The sequence below is a fragment of the Xyrauchen texanus genome, chromosome 2 (genome assembly GCF_025860055.1).
Source record: "Xyrauchen texanus isolate HMW12.3.18 chromosome 2, RBS_HiC_50CHRs, whole genome shotgun sequence".
In the NCBI taxonomy this organism is placed as follows: domain Eukaryota; kingdom Metazoa; phylum Chordata; class Actinopteri; order Cypriniformes; family Catostomidae; genus Xyrauchen; species Xyrauchen texanus.
The window spans coordinates 22,928,649-22,945,735 of record NC_068277.1 but is presented as its reverse complement, the minus strand read 5'-3'; the positions used below and the strand labels follow the sequence as shown (position 1 = coordinate 22,945,735).

The 17,087-nt window shown below is 43.5% G+C and overlaps 1 protein-coding gene across 6 annotated transcripts in view; it reads right to left on the bottom strand.

Annotated features, from left to right (window-relative positions):
* Positions 1 to 13,806: 13,806 nt before the first annotated feature.
* LOC127660467 (protein Shroom4-like) overlaps positions 13,807 to 17,087 on the bottom strand; it is an 81,508-nt gene continuing 78,227 nt past the window's right edge. For all 6 annotated transcript variants that reach the window (XM_052150730.1, XM_052150747.1, XM_052150751.1 and 3 more), the window contains one exon: positions 13,807 to 16,971. In XM_052150730.1, coding sequence (XP_052006690.1) covers positions 16,684 to 16,971 — 288 coding nt within the window. In that variant the 3' untranslated portion in view covers positions 13,807 to 16,683. The remainder of the gene's footprint in view (positions 16,972 to 17,087) is intronic.

Sequence of the window (17,087 nt, the reverse complement as noted above, 5' to 3'; positions counted from 1 at the left end):
AATAAACTTCGATATACACACGTTATTGGTCAATTTATTTTTTTCGATTATTTTTATGTAAAAATTTTGGTTGGTTTATACGCATTTTTTTATTTGTTACAACTTTTTTCCTTCACCTGTACTTGTCTTTTGACTCCGTGATTGTGTTCATCTTATCAAACATTCCAGTTTCAGCCCCATTTGTTGACATTTCAGGCGGTCCCCTACTCACCATAGGCAAATTTTCCAATTTATATCAATTAAATTAGCGAGCTGGAACAATTTCACGGTGACGCCATCCTGCCAGCTTAAATAAGGGACAATTCGCGTCCCGTATTGATTAGGTAGGAGACGCATCGTTTTAACTGGACGATACCGTATTTTGCGGGACAGGTGGCAACCGTACAAGCATCAAGGAAATAATAACCACAATTGACTTTGAAATAGAGTTGGTTTTATTTAATTTGAAACAGAATGAACAATGGTTCTATTCGAGGGATTTACCCCCCAAAAAAATGCCTCTTAAATGACATGTATGAACTAGTGTTCCAAAAAATATTTGACTTCGCAAAAAGTATGGAAAACATGTCGCTGTATGTGGAGGAAGTCATGGTCGTTTTCTGTGGGTTTCACAAGTGTTGGACAGGATCCACCCAGCCGGACCAAGAACGGCAACAAAAATAAAGGCCATCACAAGCGCGCTCTCCTAAAAGTAAAACGAGCTGAGTGAAAGACAATCTTTGGCAACGTGATCCATGCAACTGAACTGCACATACCAATCAATGCACGCATTTCCGTTTAACTTACCACGACGCCAATCCTAGTTTTGGCGGATTTAGATGTGATATTGACCCTCTGGGTAAAGGAATGCTGTCTCGGTGACAGTCGCATAACTTTGAGGGCACGTAGAAAGCCAACCAACATCATGCACACTGCACAAACAAAACTTAAATGAAATCGCGCGCACGTTATATTTATACTGTTACGTTTCCCGCCAAAAAGGTTGAACGTGCTCACGTTCTGTCTGTCATATGAAGGTGTGGCAACAGGTGAGTAAAATCCATCAAATTACAACCCTATCTAACTTTTAGTACTTTTAACGTAATCAGATTAAAAAGAGTAATTACTTTACATTTAAGTTACTTTCTAAAATACCTTTCCACTCAACAAATTCAAAATAATATCTGTATTTCTTTCTTAAGTTATACAATCAGCATCTCACATTTCTCTCTCACAATGACTCGTTAAGGGGGTCGTAATTAATGTATTCTACAAAAACTATAAGCATAACCCTTTAATGTATTAAAATCTAATGCATTACACTTCTTATTTTGATTAAAAGTAATTAGATTACAGAAATTACTTTGTAACTGGATTAAACCCAACACTGTTATTATTACAACTCATTAAATATTATAATTATAATTTTTATGGTCTTATTGGGTGTGTGAACGTGAGCGCTGTGCACTTTGCTAGTTTTATTACATTTGATGACATCAGCATATTCAATATACTCTGTTCCTTAACTGTTCTAGTAGGACAATAAAGTATGTCAAAGAATTCAAAATCCTTGGGCTCTGGAGACATTAAAAGACACTTACTTGCTCAAGCTGACACCCCCAAGCAGGCCGCAAGCCTGAGAGTCGATTTAGTCGAGGAGGTGTGGGAAATGAGGCAAGAGATGCTGAAAATGTCGGCAATGCTGACAAAGGTTGCTGCTGACATGGAGGATCTATCTACGTAGGGCTGGGTATCGTTCAAAAAATGTTGATACCGTTACCGATATCTTGACTTCGATACCGGTTCCTAAACGATACTTTTTTAATATGATACTAGTGTTTTTCCTTGATGCCTAAACACAGCCAATCACCAGCACTTTTAGATTTGGGCACATCTAGCACCTACATGCTTATCACTGACGTTGACGAGATTAACCCCTTAGGTATTGAAATTTGGTACTGAACGACAAGACATTTTTCAATACTAGATTGTTTAGAGGCAATTCAGTCAGTGCGTAAAATGTATCAAACTCGATACCCAGCCCTAGTGGTACGTCGATCGATGACTGCCATTGACGCGAAGTTCACTGATGTGGTTACAAGAGTGGGGGATGTCGAGAAATGCATCGATTATCTGGAGTCATCGGAGATTGAATTATCTACTAATCCGCTAGCGACCAAGGTGGATTTGGAGCGTGCCTGGGAGAAATTGGAGGACATGGAGAACTGTTGCCGGTGGAATAACGTCTGAATTGTCGGAGTGCCTGAGGGAGTAGAGGGACAAGATATGTTGAAGTTCCTGGATGCTCTCTTTCCGAATCTGCTCAATATAGCAGGCCATAAGCTGGAAATCGAGCAAGCTCATAGGGTTCCTGCCTGGCGACCCGCAGAGGGAGATGGGCCCTGATCATTTCTGGTGAAATTTCTGAGATCATCCGATAAAGATTTTGTGTTACGAGGAGTAAAGGAAGGATTTCTTTGAAGAACCACAGCATTTTCTTGTTCCCAGACATTGCAAATTCGACAAGAGAGAAACGTGATTGATTCAAGGAATGCAAGAAACGTTTACATTAACAGAAATTGAGAACAGATTCTAATGATGGCCGTAAAACATTCACATTCCCAAATCAAGCGATGTCCTTCATAAAGTCAATGGAGTGAGTAAGTCATCTTGTTGTACTCGCGTTGCAGCTGAGTGGGCCGGCTCACTGAACATTCGCTTGACTGCTTGCGGAATCTGCACGCTTTTCTTGTGCTGGTTCCGTCTAGCGGCTGGAGTTAATTTTGTAGAGTAACACTGTTACGGTTCGCGTCTTGTGTTTTCCTCTACTTGTGATGACGTCATGACTCTGTGTTTCTTTTTGTGTGTCTGAGTTTACTGATGGGTCTGCGCCTGTGTATCATTATACACCTGCGCCTCGTTGGAGTCGTTTCTGATCCACTATAATAAGGACGCTGAAGCGGAGTATGGCAGAGGAGAGAGAACCAGCAAACAAGCCTTTTTTTTTGTTTTTTCGTTTCTTTTATTTAAATTACTTTTTGGTCATCATGTTAATATTAGTTACCGTCATCTTATTTGAAGTTCGTTATTTCTCTTTATTTGTGATACGTGTTTTTTGAGTTCTTGGATGTTTGTGAGTAATAAATGTCATCGCAGCGTACTCGAGTCTCACGTGTCCTTCTTTATGTTGTGAAACCCTTACGTAGCCACTTTTAACAAAAGGGTTCGTAACATAAATTGGGGGCTCGTCCAGGAGTTCGGATTACTTTAATTTTGTTTGATGAGCAGGTAAAGATAGTGGTGCTGGGCGATCTCCGGGTAGGTAGAGTAAACCAAAGGGGCCGTGCTTTGTGCCGGTTCTCACTACGGTTTACTATTTATTGTTTCTTTATTATTTTAGTTTGTTGTGTTTGGAGGTACTCCGGGGGAGAGGCTTGCCTCTCAACTGGTACCCTCTGAAGACTAGAGAGGTTTTAGTTAGTTTCGGTTAGGTAGGTTTAGGTCCGGAGTCATTCGGAGCCTACTAATTTATTATGTTTGTGTTTTTGCTCATCAATTTATTATGGCGACGTTTGATTTGGGGCAGTTTATAAGTCAACCTAGCGTTGCAGTTTTAGAAACATGTAGAAAGGATTATTTGTTCCTTATTGCTCGACACTTTGAAATACCTGTTTCTAAAACGTGGCTTAAGAAAGACGTGAAAGCTTGTTTGTTAACTGGTTTAATTAATGTTGGGGTGTTGTCTTCGTTGGTGGATGTTCCAGAAGCAGTTGCAGCTGGTATGGATGAGGAACAACTCCCACTGCATTCTTCAACCTCACTGTGTTCTCTCGCTGGCAATCCAGTTATGCTGGGTGCCGGTGGTGGGGCGAAGGTAGGACCTCAACCTTTTTCTTTGCCTAAATTTGAGCCTTTATCCCTCTCTTCCGAAGAATCACCTGTACATCAGGGAGGTTTGCGGTTAAAAGTACGATTAGCTCGCTTACAACTTGAGACGCAAGATAGAGCTCAAGCACGAAAGGATGAGTTGGAGAATCAGCTTGAATTGCACCGTATTGATGTGGAGATGAAAGTTAAAATGCGCCAGTTAGAGTTACAGTCTGTTCGAGATGATTCAAAAAGATCTAAAAAATTTGCATTTGAAGATAGACCTAGTTCGGAGGTTGAAGCTGCTGCATTAGTGTCAAATATTCCTGTGATACCTACAGTTAACTCTGTACCTGTGGTAATGGATTCTCTTGATCATTCGACTTCATTTAATGTAGCGAAAAACATTGTAATTGTTCCACCGTTTCGGGAGAAAGAGGTTGAAGCTTATTTTCAGGCATTTGGAAGAATAGCATCTGCTTTGAGGTGGCCAACAGAGGTTTGGTCATTAATGTTACAATGTAAGTTAACAGGGAAAGCGCAAGAAGTTTGTGCATCTCTTCCGTTAGAGGAAAGTGTTAAATATGAGACAGTAAAAAATGCGATTCTCCGTGCTTATGAGTTAGTACCTGAACATTACCGACAACGTTTTCACTCAACAAAAAAATCTGCTTCTCAGACATATGTCGAATTTGCCCGTGAGAAGGGTATACTTTTTGATCGATGGACAAAGGCGTGTAAAGTCGCAGACTTCCAATCTTTATGTGAACTCTTGCTTATTGAGGAGTTTAAAAATTGTGTTCCTGAGCGTACTGCTTTATATTTAAACGAACAAAAGGTTACTACTGTGCAGCAAGCGGCTGTCTTAGCAGACGAGTATGCACTCATTCATAAACCTGTGTTTTTAAAGCGTGCGAGTAATTCAGGTTACATTCCGCAAAGAGAGAATGAAATTAATTTTTCTGACTCTAAAGTCAGGCCTGGTCCATCTAGTCCAAAAATGCGTAAAGAGTGTGGCTATTGTCACAAGGTTGGACACGTGAGTGTCGAATTTTAAAACGAAAGCATGAACGTCAGGATTTTTCAGGTCAACCTCGCGGTTCAGTTTTGGTGAAAACTGTGTCTCCACAGACCATGATTTCAGTAGCTCCTGATGAGTGTTTTCAGCCTTTCGTGTTCGACGGTTATGTTTCATTGATTGGTCGTGTTGAGGACCAGAAGGCTGTGAAGATTTTACGTGATACGGGAGGATCTCAGTCTTTTATGCTGTCTGACACTTTGCCTTTCTGTGCAGGCTCCGAATGTGATACTAGCACTATCGTGCAGGGTATAGAAATGGGTTTCATCACTGTACCTCTTCATCGCGTCTGGGTGACGTCTGAATTAGTTTCTGGATGTTTTAATGTAGCGGCTCGTTCTTCCCTACCTGTGAAAGGTATTAATTTTATTATGGGAAATGATCTGGCTGGAGGGAAAGTAATGCCAGTTGTACATGTTACTAATATGCCAGTTACTGATCAACAACCAGATGTACTCGCCCAACATTTTCCAAATGTTTTTGCTTCTAGTGCAGTTACGACGCGCGCTCAGGCGAAAAGTCTCGCTAAAGAAAATGAAGTCTATTTTTTCAGAGATGTTTGAGAAAAATGTCTTGACAGAGCATATGGATGTTAATTCGATCCAAGAATCTGTTTGTCCTGATCCTGACGTATTTTTGCCTATTTCGCGCGATGTTCTTACTGCGGCGCAGAAAAGTGATCATACGTTAGAAAAATGTCATTTAAGTGCTGACAGTAAAGGGTCACCTTCGTACAATCATCAGTTCTATTGGAACAACACTGTGTTGATGCGTAGCTGGAATGTTCGTTTATCGAATGATGAAAATTTGGATGACTGGAACGTGGTTCATCAGATTGTGGTGCCCTCGAAATTTCGACAGCATATTTTAAGCTTGGCACATGATCATCCTTGGTCTGGGCATCTTGGTATAAATAAAACTTACCATCGGGTGCTCAAGCATTTCTTCTGGCCTGGGTTGAAAGCTGATGTATCTCGGTATTGTAAGTCTTGTCATACGTGTCAAGTGGTGGGAAAGCCCAATCAGATTGTGCCACCTGTTCCACTCCACCCTATTCCGGCTGTAGGAGATCCGTTTGAACGCCTCTTGGTAGATTGCGTTGGGCCGTTGCCACAAACTAAATCTGGTTCGCAGTATATTTTAACAATTATGTGTGCGGTCACACGGTTTCCAGAAGCAATTCCGTTACGGAATATAACTGCCATAAGCGTCACTAAAGCTCTAATAAAGTTCTTCACAACATTTGGATTGCCGTGAACTGTTCAAACAGATCAAGGTACTAATTTCTTGTCTAAAATATTCCGAAATGTGTTGAAAGGTTTGAGTGTGTCACATGTCACATCCAGCGCTTACCATCCTGAATCGCAGGGGGCACTGGAGAGGTGGCACCAGACGTTGAAATCCAGTTTGCGGAAATATTGCCTGGAGGCAGGGAATGAGTGGGATGAGGGAGTCCCTTTGGTTTTATTTGCACTGCGTGAAGCGCGACAAGAGTCACTTGGGTTTAGTCCGTCGGAATTGGTTTTTGGACATAATGTACGGGGACCTTTAAAAGTACTAAAAGATGAGTTTCTCTCTACTGGTACATCTGAGAAACATAATGTGCTTGATTTCGTTTCTCGTACCCGCGAACGTTTGCCAGAGCCCTCGCCTGCCCCGGTCATCGAGCCAGAGCCCTCGCCTGCCCCGGTCTGCGAGCCAGAGCCCTCGTCAGCTACGGTCAGCGAGCCAGAACCCTCGCCTGCCCCGGTCTGCGAGCCAGAGCCCTCGTCAGCCACGGTCAGCGAACCCAAGCCAGCGCATACCACAGTCACCCAGCCAGAGCCTGTCACCTCAGAGGTCAGTGAGCCAGTACCTGTCGCCTCAGAGGTCAGTGAGCCAGTACCTGTCGCCTCAGAGGTCAGTGAGCCAGTACCTGTCGCCTCAGAGGTCAGTGAGCCAGCGTCTGTCGCCTCAGAGGTCAGTGAGCCAGCGTCTGTCGCCTCAGAGGTCAGTGAGCCAGCGCCTGTAGCCTCGACCGTCCCTGAGCCAGCGCCTGTAGCCTCGACCGTCCCTGAGCCAGCGCCTGTAGCCTCGACCGTCCCTGAGCCAGCGCCTGTAGCCTCGACCGTCCCTGAGCCAGCGCCTGTAGCCTCGACCGTTCCCGGGCTAATGCCAATAGCCTGGACTGACCAAAAGCCAGCGCCAATGGTCATGCCCGTTCTAGAGCCTGCGCCTCCCGAGCCTCCCGAGCTTTCCAGAGCTCCGCCTCCCGAGCTTTCCAGAGCTCCGCCTCCCGAGCTTTCCAGAGCTCCGCCTTCCGAGCCTCCCGAGCTTTCCAGAGCTCCGCCTCCCGAGCTTTCCAGAGCTCCAGCCTTCTGAGCTTCCTGAGCTTTCCAGAGCTCCGCCTCCCAAGCTTTCCAGAGCTCCGCCTCCCGAGCTTTCCAGAGCTCCGCCTCCCGAGCTTTCCAGAGCTCCGCCTCCCGAGCCTCCCGAGCTTTCCAGAGCTCCGCCTCCCGAGCTTTCCAGAGCTCCGCCTCTCAAGCCTCCCAGGGCTCCGCCTCTCAAGCCTCTCAAGCCTCCCAGGGCTCCGCCTCTCAAGCCTCTCGAGCCTCCCAGGGCTCCGCCTCTCGAGTCTTCCAGGGCTCCTCTTGAGCCTTCCAGGGCTCCGCCTCTCAAGTCTCCCGAGCCTCCCAGGGCTCCACCCCTCAAGTCTCTTGAGCCTCCCAGGGCTCCGCCTCTCGAATCTTCCAGGGCTCCTCTTGAGCCTTCCAGGGCTCCGCCCCTCAAGTCTCCCGAGCCTCCCAGGGCTCCACCCCTCAAGTCTCTTGAGCCTCCCAGGGCTCCGCCTCTCAAGTCTCCCGAGCCACCCAGGGCTCCTCCTCCCAAGCCTCCTAGGGCTCCACCTCCCAGGGCTCCATCTCTCAAGTCTCTTGAGTCTACCAGGGCTCCTCCTCCCGAGATTCCCAGGGCTCCACCTCTCGAGCCTCCCTCTGCTCTGCCTCCTGAGCCTCCCACGGCTCTGCCCCCTGAGCCTCCCGAGCTTTCCTTGGTTCCTCCTCCCTCAAGCCTCCCAGGGCTCCGCCTCTCGAGCCTCCCAGGGCTCCGCCTCTCGAGTCTTCCAGGGCTCCTCTTGAGCCTTCCAGGGCTCCGCCTCTCAAGTCTCCCGAGCCTCCCAGGGCTCCACCCCTCAAGTCTCTTGAGCCTCCCAGGGCTCCGCCTCTCGAGTCTTCCAGGGCTCCTCTTGAGCCTTCCAGGGCTCCGCCCCTCAAGTCTCCCGAGCCTCCCAGGGCTCCACCCCTCAAGTCTCTTGAGCCTCCCAGGGCTCCGCCTCTCAAGTCTCCCGAGCCACCCAGGGCTCCATCTCTCAAGTCTCTCGAGTCTACCAGGGCTCCTCCTCCCGAGATTCCCAGGGCTCCGCCTCTCGAGCCTCCCTCTGCTCTGCCTCCTGAGCCTCCCACGGCTCTGCCCCCTGAGCCTCCCGAGCTTTCCATGGTTCCTCCTCCCTCGGCTCTGCCTCCTGAGCCTCCCACGGCTCCGCCCCCTGAGGCCTCTGAGTCTCCAGAGCCTCCCTCAGCTGAGCCTCCCGAGCCTCCTACGGCTCTGCCTCCCGAGCCTCCTGCGGCTCCGCCCCCTGAGCCTCCCAAGCTTTCCATGGTTCCTCCTCCCTCGGCTCTGCCTCCTGAGCCTCCCACGACTCCGCCCCCTGATGCCTCTGAGCCTCCAGAGCCTCCCTCAGCTCTGCCTCCAGAGCCTCCCTCAGCTGTGCCTCCTGCGGCTCCGCCTCCCGAGCCTCCTACGGCTTCACCGCCAGAGCCTTCCAGGTCACCGCCTTTGTGGCCTCCTCCCAGGCCTCCTGACCCTGTTCCCGTCCTGTGGCCTTCCCCCAGGCCTCCTGACCCGGTCCCTGTCCTGTGGCCTCCTCCCAGGCCTCCTGACCCAGTGCCTGTCCTGTGGTCTCCTCCCAGGCCTCCTGACCCTGTTCCCGTCCTGTGGCCTCCTCCCAGGCCCCCAGTCCCTGTCCTGTGGCCTCCTCCCAGGCCTCCTGACCCAGTCCTTGCCCGGTGGCCAGCTCCCAGACCACCTGAACCTGTCCTTGCCCTTTGTGCCCCCTTGAACTTCCTGCCTGCCATCTGTGCCCCCTTGGACTTCCTGCCTGCCATCTGTGCCCCCTCCTGACCCTGTTCCCGTCCTGTGGCCTCCTCCCAGGCCCCCAGTCCCTGTCCTGTGGCCTCCTCCCAGGCCTCCTGACCCAGTCCTTGCCCGGTGGCCAGCTCCCAGACCACCTGAACCTGTCCTTGCCCTTTGTGCCCCCTTGAACTTCCTGCCTGCCATCTGTGCCCCCTTGGACTTCCTGCCTGCCCTTTGTGCCCTGTGCTTTAGCCACTACGCCACCACCACTGTTTAATGTTGATCGTCTGGAATCCGATCCTTGAGGGGGGCTATGTTAGGAATTCCTTGTCTTGTTTCACTGTTGCCCTTTGTCTGCCACCTTTGCAATCCTTAGTTTTCACTTTTGTCTTTTGGTTAGCCTTCGTGTTCACTTGTCATTGTTTAGAACTACACTTCCCAGAATCCACCTGCCATCTTCACTGCCATTTTGTTCATTGTTTTCACCTGTATCTCATTCAGTCATCACTCACTGTGTATTTAAGCCCTGCTTTTTGTTCACCCCTTGTCGTTCGTTGAATGTTGTTGTTAGCCTGGTATGTGTTCCCTGCCCGTGTTTTCTAGTTTTATGTTTTATTTCCCCATTGAGGGTTTTTCCTTTGTTCCCGTGTTTTGTGTACCCGCCTTGTTTATTTTTCTAATAAAGTTTAAACTGCTTTTGGATCCGCATCTCCTTGTTTGCTTCGCTGCCTCCATTCATAACACTTGTGCTGTTGCAAAAGAAGCTCTTTCTCTTTCGCAGGGAAAAATGAAGCATTGTTTTGACAAACGCGCGGTTGTGCGTAATTTTACGCCTGGCGAAAAAGTTTTAGTGTTGCTTCCTTTGCCCGGTTCTGCTTTAGCTGCGCGATTTGCTGGTCCGTATGTGATTAAGAGCAAGCTGAGTGATACTGATTATATAATCAATACACCAGAAAGACGACGGAAGACACGTTTGTGTCATGTAAATATGCTGAAGCAATATGTAGCTCGAATTGAGAAGACTGATGAGGTGAATGGGTTGTCCCAGATTGAGGCAAAGTCGGTGTTAAATGTAGAACGAGTATCTTTGCTGTCCAGTACCATGGGTGCTGAAGATGTAGATGATGGATTGAAAATGTCCACGGAGATGTTCAGTGGTGGTCATCTAAAGAATTCATAGATTTTAAGAGTTTTACCATCTCGTTTGTCCTATTTATCTAGCGAACAGCGTCAGGATGTGATTGATTTAGTAGAAGATTATCCTAACTTGTTTAGTGATGTTCCGATTGGTACCTCTGTCATCCAGCATGATATCGAGGTGGGTAATGCAGTTCCAATAAAACAGCATGCGTATCGTTGTCCAGTGGGTAAATGGGAGATCATGAAATGTGAAGTGAACTATCTGGTTCAACATGGTTTTGCCAAAAAGAGTAATAGCCCGTGGAGTTCACCCTGCATTTTAGTACCTAAAGTTGACAGTTCCTTCCGTTTTTGTACTGATTTTCGCAAGGTGAATTCTGTTACTGTGCCGGATGCATTTCCGTTGCCTCGAGTAGAGGATTGTATTGACAATCTTGGCACTGCTCGGTACATTACGAAATTAGATCTTTTAAAAGGCTATTGGCAGGTGCCATTAACTGAACGTGCTTCTGAGGTCTCCGCATTTGTGACTCCCGATTCTTTCTTTCAATATACGCGTATGGCGTTCGGTCTTCGAAACGCGCCTGCTACCTTTCAAAGGTTAATGTCTGCAGTTTTAGGTGATGTTCCGAACTGTAATATTTATCTTGATGATGTCGTTATTTTTTCTTCTACGTGGACAGATCACATCTCTACTTTGCACAATGTTTTTAGCCGATTAGCCGCCGCCTCTTTAACTTTAAATCTGACTAAATGCGATTTTGCGAAAGCCTCAGTTACATGCTTGGGGAAACAGGTTGGAAAGGTTGGTCAATTACGTCCGGTTGATGCAAAAGTGACTGCTATTCTTGCATACCCTGTGCCCACTACTAGGAGAGAGTTGCGACGATTTTTAGGCATGGCTGGCTATTACAGGTGTTTTTGTAAAAATTTCTCGACTGTAGTTGCTCCTTTAACGAAGATGTGTAGCTCTAAAGTTGTTTTTACTTGGACTGTGGAATGTCAAAGTGCATTTTTGTGTGCAAAGTCTCTCCTTTGCAGTGCTCCGGTGTTGTCTGCTCCTGACCTGGCTCGTCCGTTCAAGCTTGAGGTAGAAGCCAGCGCGATCGGAGTTGGAGCTGTCCTGCTTCAGAGTGGTGCTGATGGCATATCCCATCCAGTCTCTTATTTCTCAGCTAAATTTAATTGTCATCAGTTGAATTATTCTACTATCGAAAAAGAGACTAGCTATGTTGCTTGCTTTGCAGCACTTCGATGTGTATGTTGGATACAGCTCTACTCCCGTCATCGTCTACACAGACCATAATCCCTTGGTTTTTTAAATAGAATGTACAATCATAACCAACGGTTGATGCGCTGGGCGCTAATGGCTCAATGTTATAACCTTGAGATCCACCACAAGAAAGGAACTGACAACGTCGTGGCAGATGCCCTTTCTCGGGGCTAGGTAAATGTATAATTTAATTTATATGTAGCCTATGTGTAATGTTACTTTTATTATGGTGTTCTTGTTTGCTTCTACTGGTCGCTTCGTCCAGAACCTGTCTAAAAAGAAGACTGGTTCTTTCTTTAAGTGGGGGAGTGTTATGGTTCGCGTCTTGTGTTTTCCTCTACTTGTGATGACGTCATGACTCTGTGTTTCTTTTTGTGTGTCTGAGTTTACTGATGGGTCTGCACCTGTGTATCATTATACACCTGCGCCTCGTTGGAGTCGTTTCTGATCCACTATAATAAGGACGCTGAAGCGGAGTAGCCTATGGCAGAGGAGAGAGAACCAGCAAACAAGCCTTTTTTTTGTTTTTTCGTTTCTTTTATTTAAATTACTTTTTGGTCGTCGTGTTAATATTTGTTACCGTCATCTTATTTGAAGTTCGTTATTTCTCTTTATTTGTGATACGTGTTTTTTGAGTTCTTGGATGTTTGTGAGTAATAAATGTCATCGCAGCGTACTCGAGTCTCACGTGTCCTTCTTTATGTTGTGAAACCCTTACGTAGCCACTTTTAACAAAAGGGTTCGTAACAAACACCTTCAGGAAAGTTTTATGGATGAATCTACATGCTCTTTGGGCTTATTCCTCCTATTGGCTGGATTTTGTATTGTGGAGTATTTCTTGGAAATTCCATGGAGTGAAAGAGTCATCTTGCTGTACTCACGTTGAATATATAATATTTCCATTTTCAGCAGAATTTCAAGCATTGTCCTATACAATTAAAACTATTTTAAACAGCATTTTCTTTTATAGTGTAACTTTATTGGGTAACACTTATGGTTGTATTTGTTAACATTAGTTAACATGAACTTACAATGAGCAATACTTCATAATATTATTTAATGTTAATTTCTACAAAACTAATGTCAATTTTTAACATTAGTTAATACAATATTAACTAAAATGAACAAACAAAACAATTATATTTTTATAAATTGACATTAGCAAATATTAATAAATGCTGTAATATTTTATTATATATTGTTAATGATGCCTAATGCAAACCTTATTGTAAAATGTTACCCAGTAATTCTTATACTTGTGGTTTCCATGACCTCATTTTAATTGAGACATTAATTTATTTGTACTTCTAGAAAAAAAGTTGAAAGGTGATCAAAATAAGGTGATAATATAGTGACTTGTCAAAACACCTAAAATAGACATATTCCTATATACTATACAGTATAGTGCTTCTTTTTAGTGGTTTCTATTAAAAAAAAAAAAATCTGCTCATCACTTTTGCAATGGTTCTATGGATGTTTTAAAGTTATTTAAAACCATTTTCATAATTTCGCCTAGGGCCCACAAACCCACAGGCTGGCCCTGTACGCAAGAAAAACTGCCGGTACTCTGTAGACAAAATTAGAGAAGTGCAGGTACAGAATACTGCCCCACTTCAAGCACTGGTATAATCTGAATTGGTCAGATGTGCTCCATGGTCCAAACAGTTTGAGAACAACTGCTCTAAACCAAAAGTAATTGCTAAATAAACGTCTGTTCAATGCAAAACAACCTTGCATAGACAATTTAATTCTCTTTTAGAACTTATTCAGAGCGCAATCTTTCATTTTTGAAGGGAATGAAAATGAGGCTGTGAGGGATGGACGTACAGTCCCTTCAGTAGGTTTTACATTTGTTTAAAGTGTTTTTTGGATAATTAAGCCAACAAAACATTGAAAAAATATATTTTCAAGATTTTGAAGTAGACAAAAAAAATAAAAAATAACTCCAGAGAACATGAGTTGTGAAAAATTATAATTGATCTAGGAGCTTTATACAGTGTATGTCATTGAGAAGACGGTTTATCCCCTAACATACTCATTTTTATTCCAGTCAAAAATCAAAGATGGTATTACTGTGAATAAGGTCTTTTAAGTAGAAATGAATCAGGAAAAGGAGCGTGTGGGATCGTACCATGTTATAGAATAGTCCACTTACTCTTTCTCACACATGCACAAATACACATTTCTCAAAACACAAATATCAGCACAGAATGAATTATGTTTTGAATCCACTAGCCTTATAAAACATTTGCCTGGTTTCATAATATCCAGTGAGTTGCAACCTGAAAAAATGTAAATAAAAATGTAACAAGAAGAAAACAGCATGAATGAGTAACGCAAGAACACAAACATAACCAGTTTAAGATATTATTACCTTTAATGGTACATGTTTTTACAAACAATATTTTCAATCCCCCAAAAGCAGGAACATTATCAATAGACCAAATATTTCCTTACATCTCTGGCACTTATCTATTTACCATACATGATAAACTATAAGTGTATGCACCATAAAGCAAACAAAATGACAAAAATAAGCACAAGGGAACGTTTGCTTTTTTGCCAAGCTGCAGTTTTGATAGCAAAGACATACATTCATTCCTTTTTGGACTCTAAGCCTATAATCAAATGCGGAAGCCCTCAAATACAAATTATTAACTCTTGCTCCTTTTTTGGTTGGCAAAAAACAACACAAGACTTTCAAGGCAGTAAATGGTCAATGAAGCAGCATTCTTCTTCCTTCTAGAGAAATTTCCAGTTTCCCGCAAGGATAAGGAAATCAAGTAGCATTGCCCCAGATGTTGCCATTTCAAGGTGTGAGATACAAGGTTTCACAGTGCATCTAATTTAAATGAAAACTTTTTTTTTTAAACCATACTTCAATTGAAATGTCCATTTATGGGCTTCAAAATTCCCATCAATGTAATTTCATACAAGGGTTTTGGTAAGGCAGTGTTTTTAGGATAATTAACAAGAGTATTTATGCATGATATTCCACAAAGTAGGCACAGCACATTAATATTCTTATGCTTACAAAGACATCAAGTCAATCTTTGGCAACAATATTTAGCTGAGCAAAGTGTTGTAAGAACAATAAGGCATACTAAATATGAAATGTATGTATACAAAGGGGTGCCTCTTGGTAACACTAATAACATAACAAAAGATGCACACTACCATTCACTACAGTTGAAGTCAGAAGTTTACATACACTTTTTGAAAAAACAATTGAAGCTTTGGTTTTATCATCGATTTATGTTTTGTGAAAAAAGGTTGTGCATATGAGCTGACATCACATCTGTAACAGCTTTGAAGTCATTAAACTATTTTTTTTTTAACCACTCCACAGTCGTTTAGGACATCTACTTTCTGCACAACACAAGTAATTTTTCCTACAATTGATTACATACAGATTATTTCACTTTTAATTGACTATATCACAATTCCAGTGGCCAGAAGTTTACATACACTAAGTTAACTGTGCCTTTAAGCAGCTTGGAAAATTCCAGAAAATTATGTCAAGCCTTTAGACAATTAGCTTCTGATAGGATGTGTACTGAGTTTGAGATGAACCAGTGGATGTATTTAAGGCCTACCTTCAAACTCGGTGCCTCTTTGCTTGACATCATGGGAAAATCAAAAGAAATCAGCCAATACCTCAGAAAAAGTCTGAGGTATTGTCTGGTTCAAAAGTCTGGTTCATCCTTGAGAGCAATTTCTAAAAATAAAATGGCCTGAAGGTACCACATTCATCTGTACAAACAATAGGACGCAAGTATAAACACCATGGGACCACGCAGCCATCATACCACTCAGGAAGGAGACACATTCGGTCTCCTAAAGATGAATGCAATTTGGTGCGAAAAGTGAAAATCAATCCCAGAACAACAGCAAAGGACTTTGTGAAGATGCTGGAGGAAACAGGTAGACACGTATCTATATCCACAGTAAAACGAGTCCTATATCGACATAACCTGAAAGGCTGCTCAGCAAGGAAGAAGCCACTGTTCCTCTTTTTGGAGAAATGTCCAAAACCACCATAAAAAAACCCAGACTACAGTAGGCAAGTGCACATGGGAACAATTATCATACTTTTTGGTCTGATGAAACAAAAATTTAACTTTATGGCCAAAATGATTGTTATGTTTGGACCCCAAGCATACCTCCAAAGTTGTGGCAAAATGGCAACAAAGTCAAGGTACTAGAGTGGCCATCACAAAGCCATGACCTCAATCCGATAGAAAATTTGTGGGCAGAACTGAAAAAGCATGCGCAAGCCTACAAACCTGACTCAATTACACCAATTCTGGCTGGTGTATTGTGAGAAGCTTGTGGAAGGCTACCCAAAATGTTTGACCCAAGTTAAACAATTTAAAGGCAATGCTACCAAATACTAACAAATTGTATGTAAAATTCTGACCCCCTGGGAATGTGATGAAAGAAATAAAAGCTGAATAAATCATTCTAAGAATACTAATATTCTGACATTTCACATTCTTAAAATAAAGTAGTGATCCTAACTGACCTAAGACAGGGAATGTTTTCTAAGATTGAATGTCAGGAATTGTGAAAAACTGAGTTTAAATGTATTTGGCTAAGGTGTATGTAAACTTCTGACTTATTCAGTTATTCAAAGCACATAGAAATCCTTCACAAATATATATATATTTTTATATAAGATATTTAAACAACATTTACCGAGCCAAAGGTTGTAATGAAATAAAATCAGACTGCTAGTTGTTGCCAAATATTTGTCCATAACATCTGAATGTTCATATTTTATTATATCTTAATTTCTTCAATAAATGTGGCCTTGCACCCAGGATTCTCTGCTTAATTGACTGATACATATAATGTGTGTGAATAAATAAATAAATAGCAGTGCCCCTGCTGTGTTCAAAGCAAAAAAATAAGCACACACATTCGCACACAAATTCTTTGGCAGTTTAGAGTAGTGTCTGAGGTTAACTTAATTTTGCTGAATGGTTATTAGTGCAGCTGCAGTGAAGTCCTTATAGACAACTTCAAGTAGTGATGTAATTTTATTTCAGAAGTTAATGATTTAAAACCCAACCATCAGTCCAAGTTCAATCTAATATGGCTGTTGTGCTCGGTATTGAAACTTCATTGTAATATCCATTCTTGGCCATTATTTTAGTCATTTCAGTCTCATTATATACACATTCCCAAAAGCATTTTGTCCTCTTAAAATAACACTTGTATTTCAAACCACTTCTCAGTAATGCCCGAACCCCAGACCGACCCCCAGACCCAGGCCAAGGCTTTCTCGGAGTCCCCTGAGCTGTTCCTCCCCAAGTCTGATCTTGTCATCCAGTTGCCTCTGTTCTACCAGAAGAGCTGCTTTCATCTTCACAAAGTGACCATAGTCACGCATCTGTTCTGGGGTTAGGCAACGACACAACACAATACCAACAGCCTGCTCACGCCGGTCTACATGTTCTTTGAGCTCCTGAGCTTCTCCCATCTGCACCAGGAGCTGTTTTTTCTTTTCCAGCAGTTGTAGCTATATCATCACAGAACAGTGAGACAGAGAGAATAAGGCATGACTTTAAACTGAAATGGCAAGGATCAAATCATGATTAAATAAAAGCATACAAACAGACAGAGCTACAGATCGAA